The following is a 21,775-nucleotide window of genomic DNA, read 5'->3' as shown; positions in this document are numbered from 1 at the left end:
AATAATGAGAACTCCAGGTGATTAAATGATGAGATCTATGGTTTGTGAAGTCAGAATCATGATATCTTATACTTCACACCTTGTTCCTGTTTTTGTTAATGGAGCAAGGAAGATATATTGTTTAACCTTGTTTGTCTTTTCCCAGGAAAGCCAAGAAAAGAGGCAGCAGCTCTTAGAGAAAGTTCAAGAGCCAAAGTTCTGGTTTGTCCTTCCTGCTTCTACATACAATAGAACTTAATTGTTCTCTCAACTTTCAGGTACACAGCACATTAGTTCCAACTAGATTTCAAAATCCTGAGAGCAGGACCCAGGTCTAATACTTCCTTGGTATTCCAGAAGAACCTAACTCCACAGTGGGCATAAATACTTAATAAATACTGTGAGCTGAATTTCTAACTGCCCTTTCAAAGCTTCCAAAAGATAATTCCAATTTTTCCCCCTTTGCTCCATTTTTTTTGTGATGCATGAAGATGTTATCACAGGTAGCCTGCCTCTTAAGACTACTTTTATCCCCATTCTGTTTTAAAAACTTCTCAGTTCTGTTGTTTAAACACACAAACACACACACACACTTCATATCTGACTCCAATGAATCCCTATTTTTCATCCCTCAGTTGCATATATTTCTACCTCTGTCTTTAATAAAAGCTTTTTGAAATGCCTGTACCTCTTGCATCACTCTCCTTTGACTTTCTACATAGTGCTGGCCTTAATTGGCTCTAAGTATAAGATAACATGATGGATACCTTTAATGGCATATTCCACATGAATTAACAAGAACCACAAAATAAGTTCTGCCAATAAGAACTACTAAAGAGGGAGACTAGTATTTTTCCACATGGAAAATCCAAACACAAAACTATAAAGCTAATTAGCTAATAATGAATTACTAAATTACACTGATAATTAACTAAAATAAGAAAGCATTATCATACCAGTAAATTGTGGGATTCAGGCATAAGCCAAAAAAATACCAGAGAAGCATGCATGGCCTGAACTATATCTAGAATTAATTAGGTGTCACTCTTACTGGAGTAAAAAAGGAATGTAATCTAGCTGGAACTGAATGAACTAGCAAGAATTAAAGATTGTCTGTGCCAATGGGTAATAAGATCAAGTCTGAAACTAAAAGAAAAAGTCAACCAATTAACTTCTATTACATATCTGTTGGACAGCTACACTTGCTACACTTCTAGACATTAGAAAGAGAGGAATCAGTAAGACAAAGTCCCTGCTCTTATGAAGTAAAGAAGAAAACCAACGAGTTAATAAACCAATTCAGATGAATGGTAAGACAAGAAGTTACACAAGGTAATGGGAAAGAAAATCACTGGGGAATACAGGGTGTACATTAAATTAGGCAGAATTTTACTTTAGATCAGGAGTCAGTAAACGTTTCTGTAAAGAACCAGGAAGTAAATATTTTAGGTTCTGAAGGCCACAAGGTCTCTGCCAAAACTACTTTTTGCTGCCATTGTAGCATGAAACAGACATTGATAATACATAAATGAAGTAGCGTGGCTGTGTTCCAATTAAACTTTATGAAACAGGTGGCAGCCTAGATCTGGTCCAGCGGAGGTAGTTTGCTAACCTTTGCTCTACATAATTTCCAAATTCTACCCTATAAGAAATGCTAACCATTAGTAAAACTTTTCTACAGTCTTCTCTTTTAAAAGAGATATACTGTTTGGGGTTCTGATAATGTAAAAATTATATATTATTGAATAATAGAGAACTTTGTACATGAGACAACCTAAATGTCTTTTTATTATTATTATTTTTTTACTTTACAATATTGTACTGGTTTTGCCATACATTGACATGAATCTGCCACGGATGTACATGTGTCCCCCATCCTGAACCCCCCTCCCACCTCCCTCCTCATCCCATCCCTCTGGGTCATCCCAGTGCACCAGGCCCGAGCACCCTGTATCATGCATCGAACCTGGATTGGCAATTCATTTCACATATGATAATACACGTTTCAATGCCATTCTCCCAAATCATCCCACCTTCACCCTCTCCCACAGAGTCCAAAAGACTATTTTACACATCTGTGTCTCTTTTGTTGTTTTGCATACAGGGTTATCATTACCGTATTTCTAAATTCCATATATATGCAGTAGTATACTGTATTGGTGTTTTTCATTCTGGCTTACTTCACTCTGTATAATAGGCTCCAGTTTCATCCACCTCATTAGAACTGATTCAAATGTATTCTTTTTAATGGCTGAGTAAAACTCCATTGTGTATATGTACCACAGCTTTCTTATCCATTCGTCTGCTGATGGACATTTAAGTTGCTTCCATGTCCTGGCTATTAAAAACAGTGCTGCGATGAACATTGGGGTACATGTGTCTCTTTCAATTTTGGTTTCCTCGGTGTGTATGCCCAGCAGTGGGATTGTTGGGTCCTATGACAGTTCTATTTCCAGTTTTTAAAGGAATCTCCACACTGTTCTCCATAGTGGCTGTACTAGTTTGCATTCCCACCAACAGTGTAAGAGGTTCCCTTTTCTCCACACCCTCTCCAGCATTTATTGCTTGTAGACTTTTGGATAGCAGCCATTCTGACTGGCGTGAAATGTTACCTCATTGTGGTTTTGAAATGCACTTCTCTGATAATGAGTGATGTTGAGCATCTTTTCATGCATTTGTTAGTCATCTGTATGTCTTCTTTGGAGAATGTCTGTTTAGTTCTTTGGTCCATCTTTTGATTGGGTTGTTTATTTTCCTGCAATTGAGCTGCAGGAGTTGCTTATATATTTTTGAGATTAATTCTTTGTCAGTTGCTTCATTTGTAATTATTTCCTCCCATTCTGAAGGCTGTCTTTTCACCTTGCTTATAGTTTCCTTTGTTGTGCACAGCTTTTAATTTTAATTAGGTCCTATTTGTTTATTTTTGCTTTTATTTCCAATATTCTGGGAGGTGTGTCATAGAGGATCCTGTTGTGATTTATGTTGGAGAGTGTTTTGCCTATGTTCTCCTCTAGGAGTTTTATAGTTTCTGGTCTTACGTTTAGATCTTTAATCCATTTTGAGTTTATTTTTGTGTATGGTGTTAGAAAGTGTTCTAGTTTCATTCTTTTACAAGTGGTTGTCCGGTTCTCCCAGCACCACTTGTTAGAGATTGTCTTTTCTCCATTGTATATTCTTGCCTCCTTTGTCAAAGATAAGGTGTCCATAGGTGTGTGGATTTATCTCTGGGCTATTTTGTTCCACTGATCTATATTTCTGTCTTTGTGCCAGTACCATACTGTCCTGATGACTGTGGCTTTGTAATAAAGCCTGAAGTCAGGCAGGTTGATTCCTCCAGTTCCATTCTTCTTTCTCAAGATTGCTTTGGCTATTTGAGGTTTTCTATATTTCCATACAAATTGTGAAATTATTTGTTTTAGCTCTGTGAAAAATACCATTGGTAGCATGATAGGGATTGCACTAAATCTATAGATTGCTTTGGGTATACTACCAACGGGTATACACTCATTTTCACTATATTGATTCTTCCAATCCACGAACACGGTATATTTCTCCATCTATTAGTGTCCTCTTTGATTTCTTTCACCAGTGTTTTATAGTTTTCTATATATAGGTTTTTGTTTCTTTAGGTAGATATATTCCTAAGTATTTTATTCTTTTCATTGCAATGGTGAATGGAATTGTTTCCTTAATTTCTCTATTTTCTCATTATTAGTGTATATGAATGCAAGGGATTTCTGTGTGTTGATTTTATATCCTACAACTTTACTATATTCATTGATTAGCTCTAGTAGTTTTCTGGTGGAGTCTTTAGGGTTTTCTATGTAGAGGATCATGTCATCTGCAAACAGTGAGAGTTTTACTTCTTCTTTTCCAATCTGGATTCCTTTTATTTCTTTTTCTTCTCTGATTGCTGTGGCCAAAACTTCCAAAACTATATTGAATAGCAGTGGTGAGAGTGGGCAACCTTTATTTTGTTCCTGACTTTAGGGATGCTTTCAATTTTTCACCATTGAGGATAATGTTTGCTGAGGGTTTGTCATATATAGCTTTTATTATGTTGAGGTATGTTCCTTCTATTCCTGCTTTCTGGAGGGTTTTTATCATAAATGGATGTTGAATTTTGTCAAAGGCTTTCTCTGTATCTATTGAGATAATCATATGGTTTTTATTTTTCAATTTGTTAATGTGGTGTATTACATTGATTGATTTGCGGATACTGAAGAATCCTTGCATCCCTGGGATAAAGCCCACTTTATCATGATGTATGATCCTTTTACTATGTTGTTGGAGTCTGCTAGAATTTTGTTAAGGATTTTTGCATCTATGTTCGTCAGTGATATTGGCCTGTAGTTTTCTTTTTTGTGGCATCTTTGTCAGGTTTTGGTATTAGGGTGATGGTGGCCTCATAGAATGAGTTTGGAAGTTTCCCTTCCTCTGCAATTTTCTGGAAGAGTTTGAGTAGGATAGGTGTTAGCTCTTCTCTAAATTTTTGGTAGAATTCAGCTGTGAAGCCGTATGGTCCTGGGCTTTTGTTTGCTGGAAGATTTCTGATTATAGTTTCAATTTCTATGCTTGTGATGAGTCTGTTAAGATTTTCTATTTCTTCCTGGTTCAGTTTTGGAAAGTTGTACTTTTCTAAGAATTTGTCCATTTCTTCCAAGTTGTCCATTTTATTGGCATATAGTTGCTGAAAGTAGTCTCTTATGATCCTTTGTATTTCTGTGTTGTCTGTCATGATCTCTCCATTTTCATTTCTAATTTTATTGATTTGATTTTTCTCCCTTTGTTTTTTGATGAATCTAGCTAATGGTTTGTCAATTTTATTTATCTTCTCAAAGAACCAGCTTTTGGGCTTTGCTGATTTTTGCTATGGTCTCTTTTGTTTCTTTTGCATTTATTTCTGCCCTAATTTTTAAAGATTTCTTTCCTTCTACTAACCCTGGGGTTCTTCATTTCTTCCTTTTCTAATTGCTTTAGGTGTAGAATTAGGTTATTTATTTGATTTTTTTCTTGTTTCTTGAGTTATGCCTGTATTGCTATGAACCTTCACCTTAGCACTGCTTTTACAGTGTCCCACAGGTTTTGGTTGTTGTGTTTTCATTTTCATTCGTTTCTATGCATATTTTGATTTCTTTTTTGATTTCTTCTGTGATTCATTGGTTATTCAGCAGCCTGTTGTTCAGCCTCCATATGTTGGAATTTTTAAGTTTTTCTCCTGTAATTGAGATCTAATCTTACTGCATTGTGGTCAGAAAAGATGCCTGGAATGATTTCAATTTTTTTGAATTTACCAAGGCTAGATTTATGGGCAATGATGTGATCTATCCTGGAGAAGGTTCCATGTGCCCTTGAGAAAAAGGTGAAATTCACTGTTTTGGGATGAAATGTCCTATAGATATCAATTAGGTCTAACTGGTCTATTGTATCATTTAAAGTTTGTGTTCCCTTGTTAATTTTCTGTTTAGTTGATCTATCCATATGTGTGAGTGGGGTATTAAAGGCTCCTACTATTACTGTGTTACTGTTAATTTCCCCTTTCATACTTGTTAGCATTTGTCTTACATATTGCAGTGCTCCTATGTTGGGTGCATATATATTTATAATTGTTATATCTTCTTCTTGGATTGATCCTTTGATCACTATGTAGTGTCCTGCTTTGTCTCTTTTCACAGCCTTTGTTTTAAAGTCTATTTAATTTGATATGAGTATCGCTACTCCTGCTTTCTTTTGGTCTCTATTTGCGTGGAATATCTTTTTCCAGCCCTTCACTTTCAGTCTGTATGTGTCCATTGTTTTGAGGTGAGTCTCTTGTAGACAACATATATAGGGGTCTTGTTTTTGTATCCATTCAGCCAGTCTTTGTCTTTTGGTTGGGGCATTCAACCATTTACATTTAAGGTAATTATTGATAAGTATGATCCCATTGCCATTTATTGTTTGGGGTTCGAGTTTATACATCCTTTATGTGTTTCCTGTCTAGAGAAGATCCTTTAGCATTTGTTGGAGAGCTGGTTTGGTGGTGCTGAATTCTCTCAGCTTTTGCTTGTCTGTAAAGCTTTTGATTTCTCCTTCATATTTGAATGAGATCCTTTCTGGGTACAGTAATCTGGGCTGGAGTTATTTTCTTTCATCACTTTTAAGTATGTCCTGCCATTCCCTCCTGGCCTGAAGAGTTTCTATTGAAAGATTGGCTGTTATCCTTATGGGAATTCCCTTGTGTGTTATTTCTTGTTTTTCCCTTGCTGCTTTTAATATTTGTTCTTTGTGTTTGATCTTTGTTAATTTGATTAATATGTGTCTTGGGGTGTTTCACCTTGGGTTTATCCTGTTTGGGACTCTCTGTGTTTCTTGGACTTGGGTGCTTATTTCCTTCCCCATTTTAGGGAAGTTTTCAACTATTATCTCCTCAAGTATTTTCTCATGGTCTTTCTTTTTGTCTTCTTCTGGGACTCCTATGATTCGAATGTTGGGGCATTTAACATTGTCCCAGAGGTCTCTGAGATCCTCATTTTTTTAAATTTGTTTTTCTTTTTTCCTGTTTCATTTATTTCTACCATTCTATCTTCTACCTCACTTATCTTATCTTCTGCCTCCATTATTCTACTGTTGGTTCCCTCCAGAGTGTTTTTGACCTCATTTATTGCATTATTCATTATATATTGACTCTTTTTTATTTCTTCTAGGTCCTTGTTAAACCTTTCTTGCATCTTCTCAATCCTTGTCTCCATGCTGTTTATCTGTAACTCCATTTTATTTTCAAGATTTTGGATAATTTTTACTATCATTATTTGGAATTCTTTATCAGGTAGATTCCCTATCTTGGAATTCTTTATCAGGTAGATTCCCTATCTCTTCCTCTTTTGTTTGGCTTGGTGGGCATTTATCCTGTTCCTTTACCTGCTGGGTATTTCTCTGCCTTTTCATCTTGTTTATATTGCTATGTTTGGGGTAGCCTTTCTGTATTCTGGTAGTTTGTGGAGTTCTCTTTATTGTGGAGTTTCCTCACTGTGGGTGGGGTTGGATGGGTGGCTTGTCAAGGTTTCCTGGTTAGGGAATCTTGTGTCGGTGTTCTGGTGGGTGGAGCTGGATTTCTTCTCTCTGGAGTGCAATGAAGTGTCCAGTAATGAGTTATGAGATGTCAGTGGGTTTGGTGTGATTTTGGGCAGACTGTATACTGAACCTCAGGGCTATGCTCCTGTGTTGCTGGAGAATTTGCGTGGTATGTCTTGCTCTGGAACTTGTTGGCCCTTGGGTGGTGCTTGGTTTCAGTGTAGGTATGGAGGCGTTTGATGAGCTCCTATCGATTAATGTTCCCTGGAGTCAGGAGTTCTCTGGTGTCCTCAGGATTTGGACTTAAGCCTCCTGCCTCTGGTTTTCAGCCTTATTCTTACAGTAGCCTCAAGACTTCTCCATCTATACAGCACCAGTGATAAAACATCTAGGTTAAAGATGAAAAGTTTCTCCACAGTGAGGGACACCCAGAGAAGTTCACAGAGTTACATGGAGAAGAGAAGAGGGAGGAGGGAGATAGAGGTGACCAGGAGGAGAAGAGGGGGAATCAAAAGGGGAGAGAGCAAGCTAGCCAGTAATCACTTCCTTATGTGCTCTCCACATTCTGGACCGCTCAGAGATGTTCACGGAGTTACACAGAGAAGAGAAGAGGGAGGAAGAGAGACAGAAGTGACCAAGAGGAAAAGAGGGGGAATCAAAAGGAGGGAGACAGATCCAGCCAGTAATCAGTTCCCTAAGCGTTCTCCAACATCTGGAACACACAAAGAGATTCACAGAGTTGGGTAGAGAAGAGAAGGGGGAGGAAGGAGATAAAGGCGACCTGGTGGAGAAAAAGGAGAGTCCAAAGGGGGAGAGAGCAGTCAAGCCAGTAATCTTGCTCCCAAGTAAACATGGGTACTGAAGGTTGGGTTCTTAAAAGGTACAAAATTGATAACAAATACCAAAAAGCAAAGATTAAAAATCTAAAGTAGAGGTTGGATTCTCAAAAATACAATATTAAAGAAAAAAACAAAGTCACATAAATTATTAAATATATGAAGTTTGCTTTAAAAAAGTCTTTTTTGCATAGTAATAGTAGGTTATAAAAATGAAAATTAAAGGAGTAATAGAGGACTTAAAATTTTTAATTAAAAAAATGATAATAGTAAAAATATATCTAGGACTTTCTCTGGTGTTGTTGTGGACAGTGTGGAGTCAGTTCATTTTCAGATAGTTCCTTGATCTTGCTTATACTTCTCAAGATCTATAGGCCCTTTCCTATGTAGTTGGTGCTAACTACAGGGTTTTAATCTATTGCACCTGTCACTTCCAAGGTGGTTCCCTCTGTTTGTTTTAGCTTCTTCTGTTTGTTGGTCTCTTCAGTGTCTAATTTCCACCCTGATGCAAGGGGGTGGTGGTGCTTTTTTAGGCTCACTTGTTCAGTCATGCTGTGGGGAGGGAGGAACACTGCAAACAAATAACACTGGTATGTGCTTGCGGTGTCTCAGCCACACTGGGTTTGCCCCCACTCACGGTGTGTGTGCTTTCCCAGTCTACAGTGCTTAGACTCTGGGTTGCTCTGCCGGAAATTGTCTGAGGCCAGCCCTGGGTTGCATGCATTTCCCAGGTCTAAGCCACTCAGGTTCAGGTACTTGGGTACTCCACAACAGTGCAGACTCGGTTGGGCCTGTGTTTTGTGCCCTTCCCAGGTCCTAGCAACTCAGTTGACCAGGTGCTTGGTGAGCGCGGTTGCCCCCAGTTGAAGGCTGCAACTTATTGCCTGCTCCATCCCTGCTGCTCGGTTTTCTGGGTGTACAATCAGTACACCTTCTCAGGCATGCCGTGTGTCTCTTCTGGGGAGCTGATCTCTGGCTGCAACCCTCCTGGTGGATGTCGACTATCCAGAATCCCAAGAAGCCTTAGTTAGCAGTGAAGCCTGCTTGCAGTTTGGTAGATGGTGCCTCTTTGGGGCTGCGATTGCCCCCTTCTGGCTCTGGCTGCCTTCGCCTGCCTGTCTCTGGCAGGGGATGGGCCAGTCCACAGCTGGCTAGCTCTGCTCAGTCCTTTGTTCTGTGAGCAGGCCTGGCAATGTCTTAGGTTAGGGCTTTTGGTGGGATAGCTTTACCACAGTCTGGTTTGCTATTCTCAAGTTAGTTCCCTCAGATTGCCCTCAGGGCATTCAGGCCTGGTCCTTACCCTAAGCAATGCAGCCCACGCCTCCCTGCCTGTCCCCCACTTACTAGTGGTGGATGTGAACATCTGCGCTGCTTCTCCACTGAGAGTTACTGTTGGGCACGTAATCTGTGGGTTTTAATTATTTATTTTTCCTCCCAGTTATGTTGACCTCTGAGGTTCCAAGGCTTGCCACAGACTTGCCAGTGAGAGTGTTTCCCAGTGTTTGGAAACTTCTCTCTTTTTAAAGACTCCCTTCCTGAGACGGCTCTCCAACCCTACCTCTTTTGTCTCTCTTTTTATCTTTTATATTTTTTCCCACCTCCTTTTGAAGACAATGGACTGCTTTTCTGGGTGCCTGATATCCTCTGCCAGCATTCAGAAGCTGTTTTGTGGAATTTACTCAGCGTTCAAATGTTCTTTTGATGAATTTTTGGGGGAGAAAGTGGTCTCCCCGTCCTATTCCTCTGCCATCTTAGGACCGCCCCTCGAGACAGCCTAATGTCTTTGGCAAATAGGAATATCTTCTAATGTTCTGAATATCTATACTTACTACAGAGGTCAAAATTATGGGTTCTTTGTTTGCCCTGATTCTGTGCTACATGGTAGACATTCTTCTACTGGATAACTTCACACACAGTAGAATCAAAACAGTGCAATTCAGTGTATGATCCAGGGACTGATGCCAATATGTGAGCATTTTGTTACCAACAAATGATTAAAAAAAAAAAACAAAAACTATAAGAGTGTGAATCAGTGTTTACAAACATAGTAATTTGACTTCGACACAAAAGACTAGAGACTTTAAAGTAAATAAATATAATGTATTTATTTTTATGTATATTTTATATATGTGTATGTGCATACACACACACACACACACACACACACACTGATCTAAACACTTCCAAAAGACAAGAAAAAGGCTATTACTATTTGATAAAAAAAGAAGGCAAAGGTATGGACTGTTCAAAATACTCTCTAGCTAGTATAGAGTAGCACTCAGATTTTTCTGATGTCAAGTACAAGTGTCACTTCAAAGTTATCAAAGGTGACAGTTATTTCTCTTCTGTTGACCAGCCACAGATTAAAGCTCTGATTACAGTATTTTTACAACACATACTGTAGAAAAGGAACTGACAGTGAATGTGAATCATTATAATTCCAGTATCTCTGCTGGCAAATGCAGTAGCTAAAATTCCTGAAGCTCTATCAGTACCATCATCTTTGTACACAAAGACAGTAACCCCAACTCTTTCCACACTAGGTAGGAAATACAACTTAGCAGCATAATACAGTGAAAAGAGCTGTGATTACAGGCTCTGTAGATTCTACCAGTTCTGCAACCAATAAGCTGGGTGATAGTGGGAAAATGATCCAATATCTCTGGGCCTCCATTTCCAGAGTATCTCTCAGATCTATAATTCTGTAATTCTGATAGCATCACGACTGCAGTATTCAAAGGACACCTCAAGAAAGATAGGATGGAACTTGGTAAGAGTAAATGTTCAGTATAAGTCTTCTGAGTTGCTGTAAATTGATGAGGACAGGCTCTTAATGAACAAATGGGTACAAGATGGAATGCTGGAGAGGATCTAATAGAGCAGAAGTAGGCAGCAGCAAGAACTGTGTTACATACACAGAAACAGACAAGTTGTATTTGGAATGAAAATTCACTTCTCCACAAGAATATGGGGGAGGGCACACCATGCACAGAGTAGCTAGACTATATCACACAGAATGGTTTTACCTTCATACAAAATCAAAACAAGAACAATATGACAACTCCATACTGTGACCCGAGAGAAACTGCAGAGCACTTACCTAGTAGGCATAATGTGTGCATGCCATTTTGTCTGTTCTTCTTCACTTTATCAAAGAAGCTTTCTGGTCTCCAAGTGTCCGTCCAGAAAACGATAGACACTGTCTCTCCAAACTTATACAACTGAAAAAATAAAAACATTAATTAATGATGTAAAAATTTACTAACTACTGTCTCATAAATAACAACTGAAATAAAAAGTGACACCCAAACTTGAGATGGACTGGGGATCAACTCTGTCACCAAAAAAAAAGTAATAAAAATTCCCTTTGCTCCATAGCAGCTGGTGTCATTCTGATGACCTTTTGGTAGGAGGCTTCTAGTAGTTCTATATTCAGTACAGGAACATATGTAACTAGTTCATGATTTAGCTAGGTAGCTGCTAAAAATACTGAAATACAGAGAACCCAGAAGGAAGCAAAAAAAAAAAAAAAAGACTTGTGAGCAGTCAGAGCAGTGTTCATAAGGTTCCTATTACCCTCATTTTATGGAGGAGTCCACCAAGGCTCAGAAAGATGAACTGGCTTGCCTAAGGTCACACAGCTAGTTAGTAAAAAGAAACTCAAACCTGGGTCTGAGGGAGAGTTCCTTTCCACAATGCCAGCTCAGTAAAATTCACACACTGCATACTCACTGTGGTCACATCTCAAAACCTACGCCCTTACTTTCCCCACTATTTATTCCCCAACTCTAGAGTTCAACGATAAGGGCCTTTCCCCAAATCTCCTCCTTTCCCCCCACGGTGGCCCATCTACTCCACATGACCATCTGCCGGGAGCCAGCACGGGAGATCCCACCCATGACAAGGTCATGCGGAGAGGCCTGATGGGCAAGGCGAGTCAGGCCTCAGGGGTTCCCCCTGGATTTTCCTGAACATCTACCCCCAAAAAACCAAGGTCTGCCTGCCTTATTGTACTGTGCTTTTCCACTCTTCTGACACTCTCTGGAAAAAGTTAACTTAGGGCTTCAGTCTTCTGCATTTGAAAGGAATGTTTCAGCTCAAACCCCCTCTGATGGCTCTCTAACTTGCCTAACAGGTTCCCCTGGACTTTTTACAACTTGTGAATTGCTTACAGCCCCCCAACCGCGAGAGGCACAAAGCTTAAAGCATCTTAAAGATACAGAGCCTTTTCTCAAGAGCTAAAAATCATATTGGTGACAGGTTTTCACTGTTGACTCAATGACTGCTGCTAGGCCTCCATATTCTTTATCTTTTAGGTACCAGAAAGGTATTAATCAATGTAATTGGGATATAGGAATAGGAATATAGTAGTTTCGATGTTAGCAACACTAGACTTTTGAGTTACTTTTCTCTTTGTTATATATCACTGCACTCCTCTTGTGTCCTTGCTATGTAAGAATTTAACTTTATTTAGTGCTTTCTGAGAGTGGCACCAGACTTTGGGAAGAACAACATTGTTAACACAAATAAGTCTTCTGGTTGACAAATCCTTATCAGAAAAAGGTCTGTAAAATATTAATTGGCCCTCTGGCTAGAAGATGATGTAAATCACCTAAGACTTATGTATACAACTAGGTATGCAGAGAGAAAGCCTGGTCTCGATAAGAGTCAGGGCTGCTGATGCTGCATAACTTTGTATTACCCATTGATCTCTACGTACAATCAAAAGTATAAAAAGCCTTCTGAACAATAAAGGATGGACCAGTTTCTTGGACTAGTCTCTTGAACTAGTTTCTTGGAAATCTGGCTCCCCCCGTGTCTCTTTCTCCCTCTCACTCCTTCTCCTTTTCTGGCTGAATTCCCACCTGGAGCGAAGAGGCTCGCCAAGTCTACTTACTTGCCCCAGCTTTTAAGTTCCGTGAGAGAGAGAGCCCAAGGCAGGGCACTCTCCGATATTCAAACGGGCACCGGTGGCCCAACGTAGATGGTGCAAATCTCTTGTCCTGAGATTTTATTGGCTTTTCCCCGTAGACCAAGTTATTTAGCATCTTTTCTCCACCAAATTTTCCTACTACACTATTTCTTCCTAATCTAATCTTATATTTCTAAATAAATAAGCTTTCCTTGCCTATGCTGTTCACCCTTTGAATTTCCCTGGATCCACCAGGGCTGGACCCCGGCAACCATCACACAACCAAGAAGAGTCTTTGTTCCAACTTGCTTCCTGACTAGCTGCACATCTCACTTAAGTGAATCCAACTCCAAATCTTATGTTGAGAAAATCTAGTTTTGAGCTTTGGTTCTGCAATTTGTTAGCTGGGTGACATTACTCTTTCCTTCCAAGTCTTAATCTCTATAATAGGAACAGTGATAACACATGCCTTTCATACCCACAGAGTGGTGTGAACCAAATAACATGTAAAAAGTTATTTAAACTGTGAATGATATTCTTATATTAATTCCTATCTAGGTATTGCACAATGGACTATATTTTCAAAGACTTAATATGTAAAACCTAATACTAAAGCTGTTACATAAAGATCTTAACTATTCAATTTAAAGAGGGCCTAAAATAATGTTTAATACAACTCAGTTCAGTTCAGTTCAGTCGCTCAGTCGTGTCCGACTCTTTGCGACCCCATGAACTGCAGCACGCCAGGCCTCCCTGTCCATCACCGTCTCCTGGAGTTCACTCAGACTCATGTCCATTGAGTCAGTGATGCCATCCAGCCATCTTATCCTCTGTCGTCCCCTTCTCCTCCTGCCCCCAATCCCTCCCAACATCAGAGTCTTTTCCAATGAGTCAACTCCAGTAGTTTCAGCTTTGGCATCATTCCCTCCAAAGAAATCCCAGGGCTCATCTCCTTCAGAATGGACTGGTTGGATCTCCTTGCAGTCCAAGGGACTCTCAAGAGTCTTCTCCGACACCACAGTTCAAAAGCATCAATTCTTCGGCGCTCAGCTTTCTTCACAGTCCAACTCTCACATCCATACATGACCACTGGAAAAACCATAGCCTTGACTAGACAGACCTTTGTTGGCAAAGTAATGTCTCTGCTTTTGAATATACTATCTAGGTTGGTCATAACTTTTCTTCCAAGGAATAAGCATCTTTTAATTTCATGGCTGCAGTCACCATCTACAGTGATTTTGGAGCTCCCCCAAATAAAGTTTGACACTGTTTCCACTGTTTCCCTATCTATTTCCACTGTTTCCCTATCTATTTCCCATGAAGTGATGGAACCAGATGCCATGATCTTTGTTTTCTGAATGTTGAGCTTTAAGCCAACTTTCTCACTCTCCTCTTTCACTTTCATCAAGAGGCTTTTTACTTCCTCTTCACTTTCTGCCATAAGAGTGGTGTCATCTGCATATCTGAGGTTATTGATATTTCTCCTGGCAATCTTGATTCCAGCTTGTGCTTCTTCCAGCCCAGTGTTTCTCATGATGTACTCTGCATATAAGTTAAATAAGCAGGGTGACAATATACAGCCTTGACGTATTCCTTTTCCTATTTGGAACCAGTCTGTTGTTCCATGTCCAGTTCTAACTGTTGCTTCCTGACCTGCATAATACAGTTGGAAAGCACTAGATGCTGAAAATCACACCTAGTCCTCTGCCACAAATTAGCTGTTTGATTGAAACAGCTGTATGACTTCACAAGATCACCTAACTTTTCTAAGCCTAAAGTTCTTCATTTGAACAATGCTGCTGCAAGAGGCATGTTCAGAGTCCCCCATCTCTACATGCCTAAAGAAGCTCAACCTTTCTTGATGTTTATTCATGGAAGGCTTAAAAACTATCACTCATATTCATAATGGTGACTCTGAGCTACCAAGAGAAGGTTCATTTCATCATATTCCTCACATGGTCACAACCTCCAACCTACTTACCAATAGGCTTTATTCCCAAAGTCCATTTGAAAATTGTCTAAAGAGGATTTCCCCATTGAAGCCACGCTATTCAAGGGCAGTCAAACTCACAGATTAGTTTACAAAAGACCTATATAACTCTCAGAATGAAAGCATAAACCTTCCAGCCACACCTAATATGATTTCTCTGTAAAAAAAACTGTAGAGTTCTAATGTGAGATCTCTGGAATACATTCAGGTAAGCTACAAGGAATAAGCCTTGCTCTGTTGGGGGTTTCTGTCATTGGTATTGTTCTATGAGAGGCAAACGTATCTAACAAATATTTACTATGAATCATCCACGACGTGCCAGGCATTACATTATCCATGGGTATAAAATGAGAGACAAACAGAGCTCCAGCCCTCAGGAAATATGTAGTCTTACTTATACCTCACACAGCAAGCAAACGCTGTGGAGTCATGGCTCTGGTTCCTACTACCAGGATGATCATGGTGACTAGCTGAGTGACTTTCAGGAGGAACTCCTCTGCCAATTCGATATAATAATTATAAACCTAACAATCTGTTTTGTTAAGGATTAATTGATATACTGTATGTAGTGCCCAGTGCCTAGTAAAGACTTAATAAATGTTAGGGTTGTGATAATCTAACAATGATAATGTTTATAATGAAGATGCTCTAAAACACTGTATTACACTATAATCCAACTGCTTTCCTTACTGCAGTGAGCTCAAAAATATTACCGAATATTTGAAACAAGTTCAATCATTTACATTTTGAAAAGGATTTTTGGCATCTCTGATCAAATTTTGAAATATTAACATAACTCTATTTAAAAAAACCTTACAGTAAAATCATTAAAGAAAACTATATATGTCACCATAAATAAATAAACAAGTTTTCAATATTTTAAGAGTCACAGAAATATAGTCATGGACGTAAATTCTTCATTCAAAAAGCAAGGAACAGTTCATTTAAAAGAGCATTGAGATGCTAGTCACATGTAAACACTAGCTGAAACACTTTGTGTAAAAGCTTCTCTGAACTGTCTAATTTGGGCGATTAAGGAAAACCTCACATAAGCACTGCTTTCTAGGACCCTGATTTATAGACTGTAACCATTTCCATGGCTGTGGTACAAACTTCTTCAATGAATTCTGGAACATTATGCAAACAGTTTCACCATTTAGATGTCAGTATCTCAAAGAACAGAAGGACCAGTCCCTTTGTGTTTCACAATTCAAGGACTTACAAGTACAAAAGGAAACTGGAACAAAATCACAGAGTTGACGAGAACTGCGTTGCCGAGGCCCGTGTACCTACCATCCTACATTTAAAGATTATAAAAAGAGCAGTTTTCAAAAACAGTAGGTAAATACAGGCTTTTTTTATTTTAATCTAGAGTAAGTTATAGGGAAAGCAGTTTATCTAACTTGATACTGAATCATGATTTTTTTTTAATCTATTGAAGATAAAAGCTCAATTCAATATGAAATATTTAATCACATATAAGGCACTAGTTAAGAGTGAAAAAATGCACAAGAAAGGACAAATATGAGGTAATAAACAATAATAAAAAATTAGACATAGATTGTAAGAGTTTAGCGTTTCCCCCATCTAGAGAGCACCTGAAGGTAACTTTTGACTAGACAGAATATAAGCTGGATCTTAGAGGATGGGTACGATTTAGTCTAGGGAAGCTGAACATGCAGAATGAGATGATGTGAACAAAGGAACAGAGGCAGGAAATCTTGGGCAATACTGAGAGTGACATTAAGCAACTGTCTACAAGTAAGTACTGCCTGACTTGCCTCTAACAAGTACGTCTAATTCCTGACATCTTACTATGTACCAATTCCGGTCAATTCTTGCTCTATAGTTTACCCAGATACTATTCATTTCTTTTTTCTCTACCTTAGTTTGAGTTCTCAATACAACTTGCCTGAATGACCTTAATAGTCTTATTGTTCATCTCACTGCTGATATTTCCTTTCTTTCAGAAGCACAGATGCTTTGTAAACTCCATTTTATAATTAGATTTTAACGCTTTGGTATTTTATATTCAAGGGCTTCCCTGGTAGCTCAGATGGTAAAGAATCTGCTTGCATTGCAGGAGACCTGGGTTCAATCCGTGGGTTGGGAAGATCCCCTGGAGAAGGAAATGGCAGCACACTCCAGTGTTCTTGCCTGGAAAAATCCCGTGGACAGAGGAGCCTGGAGGGCTACCGTCCATGGTGTCACAGAGTCAGACATAACTGAGAATGTAAACACATTTTAAATTCAAATGAAAATATTTTGTGATTTTTAAGTTAAAAAGTATCTTTTTTTGGATATGGAAAAGTTAGAAAATTTAACTTGCTAAGAACTTTAGCAAGCCCTACATTTATCATTTTATATATGTATATCCTAACCAGATCACTTAAATTTGTGATGTAAAAGAAAGCTGAGCCAGCAGGGCTGTCCAAAAATGTACCACAAAACCATTTAATCAACAGTTACTAGTTTTGTTTTTTATATATAATACTTGTTTTTGTTTTTAATCTTCACATGCATTTTGCTTATCCAGTGATTTCCAGTGAAGTCGCTCAGTAGTGTCCGACTCTGCAACCCCGTGGACTGTAGCCTACCAGGCTTCTCCATCTATGGGATTCTCCAGGCAAGAATACTGGAGCGGGTTACCATTTCCTTCTCTGGGGATCTTCCCTACCCAGGGATCTAACTTGGGTCTCCCGCATTGGAGGCAGATGCTTTGACCTCTGAGCCACCAGGGAAGCCCTGGTGCATTTATAACACTGATTTTTGCTAACGGTAAGAAAGGTTATACACAGAAGTAGGTACACAGATAAAGTTGAATGACTATGTAGACAGAAGAGCTATAAGATTTATATTTTCACATATAAATATGAGAGCCCACATATAAATTAAGTGAAAGAACCACAATTTAAAGCATACAATTCCAAAGACAAGATCCAACTTGGGGTGGGGGGCAAGCAGGGTGGGATAAATAAATAAGCAATTCAACTCAGCAAATATTTGTTGCACATTGATTATATGCATACATTGCAATAAAGTAGCAAGGAAGATGTGAAGATGAGTAAATTAAGGAGTTTATAATACAGTGAGCACATAAACATACACAAGTAACTGAACTCTCTTATAGGATGGAGATTTACCAGGACTGTTTGAATAGAAGAATGGCATAATCAGATCTACAATTTAAGCAGAAAACTATAAACTGTAGGAGAATAATGGTAAGATGGCTATTAAAACAGTGACTAAAAAAAAGGGAATGAAAAGGAAGGGGAAAAAATTTAATACACTCATGATTTAACAGGTGGTCAAAAATAATTCCGAAGTGACTAAAAGAATGGAGAACTTACTGGATGAGTTTTTCTAAGATTTTCTAAGGTTACAATAGTAATGCAGAGCTCTGATACCCTTATTACCTAATCTCGTGTTATTTGTACTCATTAAGTTTTATCATTTCTACAATAGTGGAAAACAATGAAACCAATTTAATGCTTCTGAAAACTAACAGTAAGAACTACGACAAGGTCAAAATGCTATCACAATGAGTGTTATTTTTAAAAAGGAAGGAAATGAGTTCTTACTTTTTGACAGTAATATATATTTTTTCCAAAGTAGGAAGGTATTATATAAATAGGGGAACATATGGCAATAATCAAGGTCACTCATACAACAGAGAAAGTGGAAGCATTTCATAATGATGAGAAAATTATACAGCCTTTTCCCTGAAGTCAGCCACAACTGATAAGGAAGTTTTTATGCAGAAATCACTGCTATCTGGTTTCATCAAACCGTTTTATTTACATTGCCTTTAAATATCTCAAAATTATTTCAGTCACCAAACTTTTACAAGAATTAATACATTCTATCACACAAATTGCTAATAATAAATTCTAAATAAAGTCTAAGTTATAAATAAATACTAGGCCAAAAAAAAGCATTTTATTATTATATAATTCTTTTATTTAGTTTGTCAGATTCAGGAGAATGTACACATAGTAAGTGCAAAGTAAAAAGACTGAAAGAAAATATACCAAAATAACTGTGGTTACCTTTAGGAGGTGAGACAATAGATGCTTTTATTTTCTTCTTTATACTTACTGTATTTTTCCAATTTTTATGAGTACATATATCATTTATTATCAAGAAAAAAATTACAAATTGACTGTTCAAAAGCAGAGCATGATTACACTGCTAAATGTTTAACTTGAAGATTTCAAGAAAAGAAGGACTTGTTCCTCTTGTCTTTTGTATACTTAGAAAAATCCTTGATTTTTCATTATCAGGAATGTTTAAAGATAACCACAATGTCTGGCTCTTGATAAACAAATAGATTTTTCTTTGACTAGAAAAATCCTCAGAATACAAATAATGTGTTACACGTATCTGTTGCCTAGGTATTTCAAACAACATGATTTTAAAGTACACATGTTTGTAACTAACATTTTAATTGTGAAAAATCTCAAAGTTAACTCAGTGAAAATCTAGGTAACCTTTGCCTAAAGTTGGCAAACGGACTTCACTGGTGGTCCAGGGGTTAAGAACCTGCTGTACAATGCATGAGACTCAAGCTCAATTCCTGGTAGGGGAACTAAGGTTCCACATACTAAGGAGCAACTAAGCCTGCACACTGCAATTAGAGAGAAGCCCACATGGTGCAAAGAAAGATCCCGTATGATACCACTAAGACCTGGCAGAGCCAAATAAATGAATAAATATTTTATAAATAAATAAAAAAATAAGTTGGAAAACAGGCCAACTTTTTAGCTTCCAAATATATATATAGGATATTAGAACTTACCATCTATTATACCCCACTCTCTCCATGCGATCTAAGCCCCCATTATCTCTCCTCTAAAGGAATATAATAAACTTACTAACTGATTTCCTCACTTCTGGTCTTGCCTGGTAGCAATTCTATCTCCACAGACAAGCTAGAGCTATCTTTTTAAAATACTTATCAGATCAAGTATTTGCTCTGCTTAAATCCCTCTAAAGGCCGTTAGTCTGTATCACTTAGAATAAAATCCAAACTCCTGATAGTGTATTAGACAGCCTACTGATCCTAGTCCACCCACATATCCAGCCTCAGATCACTCTTCCCTGTGCCTGCTAACTCTCCAGCAAGCCTTCCTTCGTTTCCTTTAAGAAGCCAAGCTCATTTCCACTTTAGGGTCTTTGTCCAAACTTTGGGATATGGTTGTCCCTTCCTGATTCCTATCTAATCTTAAATGTTACCACCCTGACAGACCTCTCCTGACCACTCAACGACAGTAGTGATCTAGTCACTCTCAAACCTAGCAGTCTTCTTGAATTTCTTATATTTACCACTACCTGACATTCATTTTGTTATCACTTCTCTGTCCTACTAGAATGTAAGCTCTTTGAGAGCAGAGACCTTCTTGGTCAGGTTTATTACCATATCCAAAGAAACTCAGCAGGCAAACAGTAAGAGAGTAAAAGTCATCCAGTCAAGTCTGACTGTGACCCCATGGACTGTAGCCCACCAGGCTCCCCTGTCCTTGGAATTCTCTAGGCAAGAATACTGGAGTAGGTTGTCATTTATCCTCCATGGGATATTCCCAACACAGGGATTGAACCCAGGTCTCCTGCATTGCAGGCCAATTCTTCACCATCTGAAAATCCAGTAAGAAGGCAAATGGTATTTGCTGAATGAACAGATAACTATTCCTCTTAATGATGTCTAACTTGGCAACCTCTAATATACTTTCCATTTAACAACAACAAAAATTTCATTAGGTATATGTGGTTTGTGGTAAAGAACTGTATTTATGGCATACTGTTATAAAACACATAGCAACTGTCTGTGTGTGTGAGTAGAAGTGTTAAGTCTATGCAACTACTTACCTTCACTGATACTAATAATGAAGAGTCTCCTGTTGGTTAATAAACTACAAAGTTAATTAAAAAATACTCAATGGTCGATTCTGAGCTCTCTATGCTGCTTTAAAAACAACAAAAAAGACAGTTTGAAAGGATAATAAGTGATAGTTTAAAAATACTGTACCCATTTTCAGGTAAGGAATTTCATACTACTCTTCCTTTACCTAAGGTAAAGATGTTGGAAAGTACATATGGTCCAGGTCTGTCACCTTACCCAAAGCAGCATTTCTCTTCAATAACCCGATGGCTGTTTTTGAATTCATAGGAAAGTTCTTTCACAGAAATGACAAGAATGCCTTTCGAAAGTGGTGCCCACTTCCCTTTTAGGAAATTGAGCAAGAAAGCACAGCAAGGTAACATTCTACATTTATCAAGCATATTTCTGGAACTAAGATCGACTTTTCCAACAGAGAATGACAGTACAGTTTTCAACTTTCTAAGAAATGTTTTATCTATGTTGGTGATTCTCAAGGTGTGGTGCCTATAACCAGCAGCTTCAGTATCACCTGAGAATTTCTTAGAAATTCAAATTTTCAGAACCTTACCTCAGATATATACTGTATCAGAAAATCTGAAGGGAAGGCCCAGCAAACTCTTTAATAGTCCCTCTAGGTAATTCTGATGAACACTAAAGACAGAGGCCCACTGGTACAGGTTACTGTCTTTTCCATAAATGCTAGTCAAAATAGTAAAGAGAAAAAGACCAGCTATTATAAGGTAGGAGACTTTGCCAGAATTTTTATATTATGCAGGATCAGTTCAGTTCAGTTGCTCAGTCGTGTCTGACTCTTTGCGACCCCATGAATCACAGCACGCCAGGCCTCCCTGTCCATCACCAACTCCTGGAGTTCACTCACACTCACGTCCATCGAGTCCGTGATGCCATCCAGCCATCTCATCCTCTGTCGTCCCCTTCTCCTCCTGCCCCCAATCCCTCCCAGCATCAGAGTCTTTTCCAATGAGTCAACTCTTCGCATGAGGTGGCCAAAGTACTGGAGTTTCAGCTTCAGCATCATTCCTTCCAAAGAAATCCCAGGGCTGATCTCCTTCAGAATGGACTGGTTGGATCTCCTTGCAGTCCAAGGGACTCTCAAGAGTCTTCTC

General features: G+C 38.5%; 1 protein-coding gene across 3 annotated transcripts in view; it reads right to left on the bottom strand.

The window, feature by feature from the left end:
• DPH5 (diphthamide biosynthesis 5) overlaps positions 1-21,775 on the bottom strand; it is a 43,660-nt gene that overhangs the window by 8,523 nt on the left and 13,362 nt on the right. For all 3 annotated transcript variants that reach the window (XM_040232210.1, XM_040232212.1, XM_040232209.1), the window contains exon 5: positions 10,969-11,089. In XM_040232210.1, coding sequence (XP_040088144.1) covers positions 10,969-11,089 — 121 coding nt within the window. The remainder of the gene's footprint in view (positions 1-10,968; positions 11,090-21,775) is intronic.

This window comes from Oryx dammah, unplaced genomic scaffold, assembly GCF_014754425.2.
Source record: "Oryx dammah isolate SB20612 unplaced genomic scaffold, SCBI_Odam_1.1 HiC_scaffold_28, whole genome shotgun sequence".
Classification (NCBI taxonomy): Eukaryota; Metazoa; Chordata; class Mammalia; order Artiodactyla; family Bovidae; genus Oryx; species Oryx dammah.
Note: the sequence above shows the minus strand (reverse complement) of the source record. Positions and strands in the feature narration are given on the sequence as shown.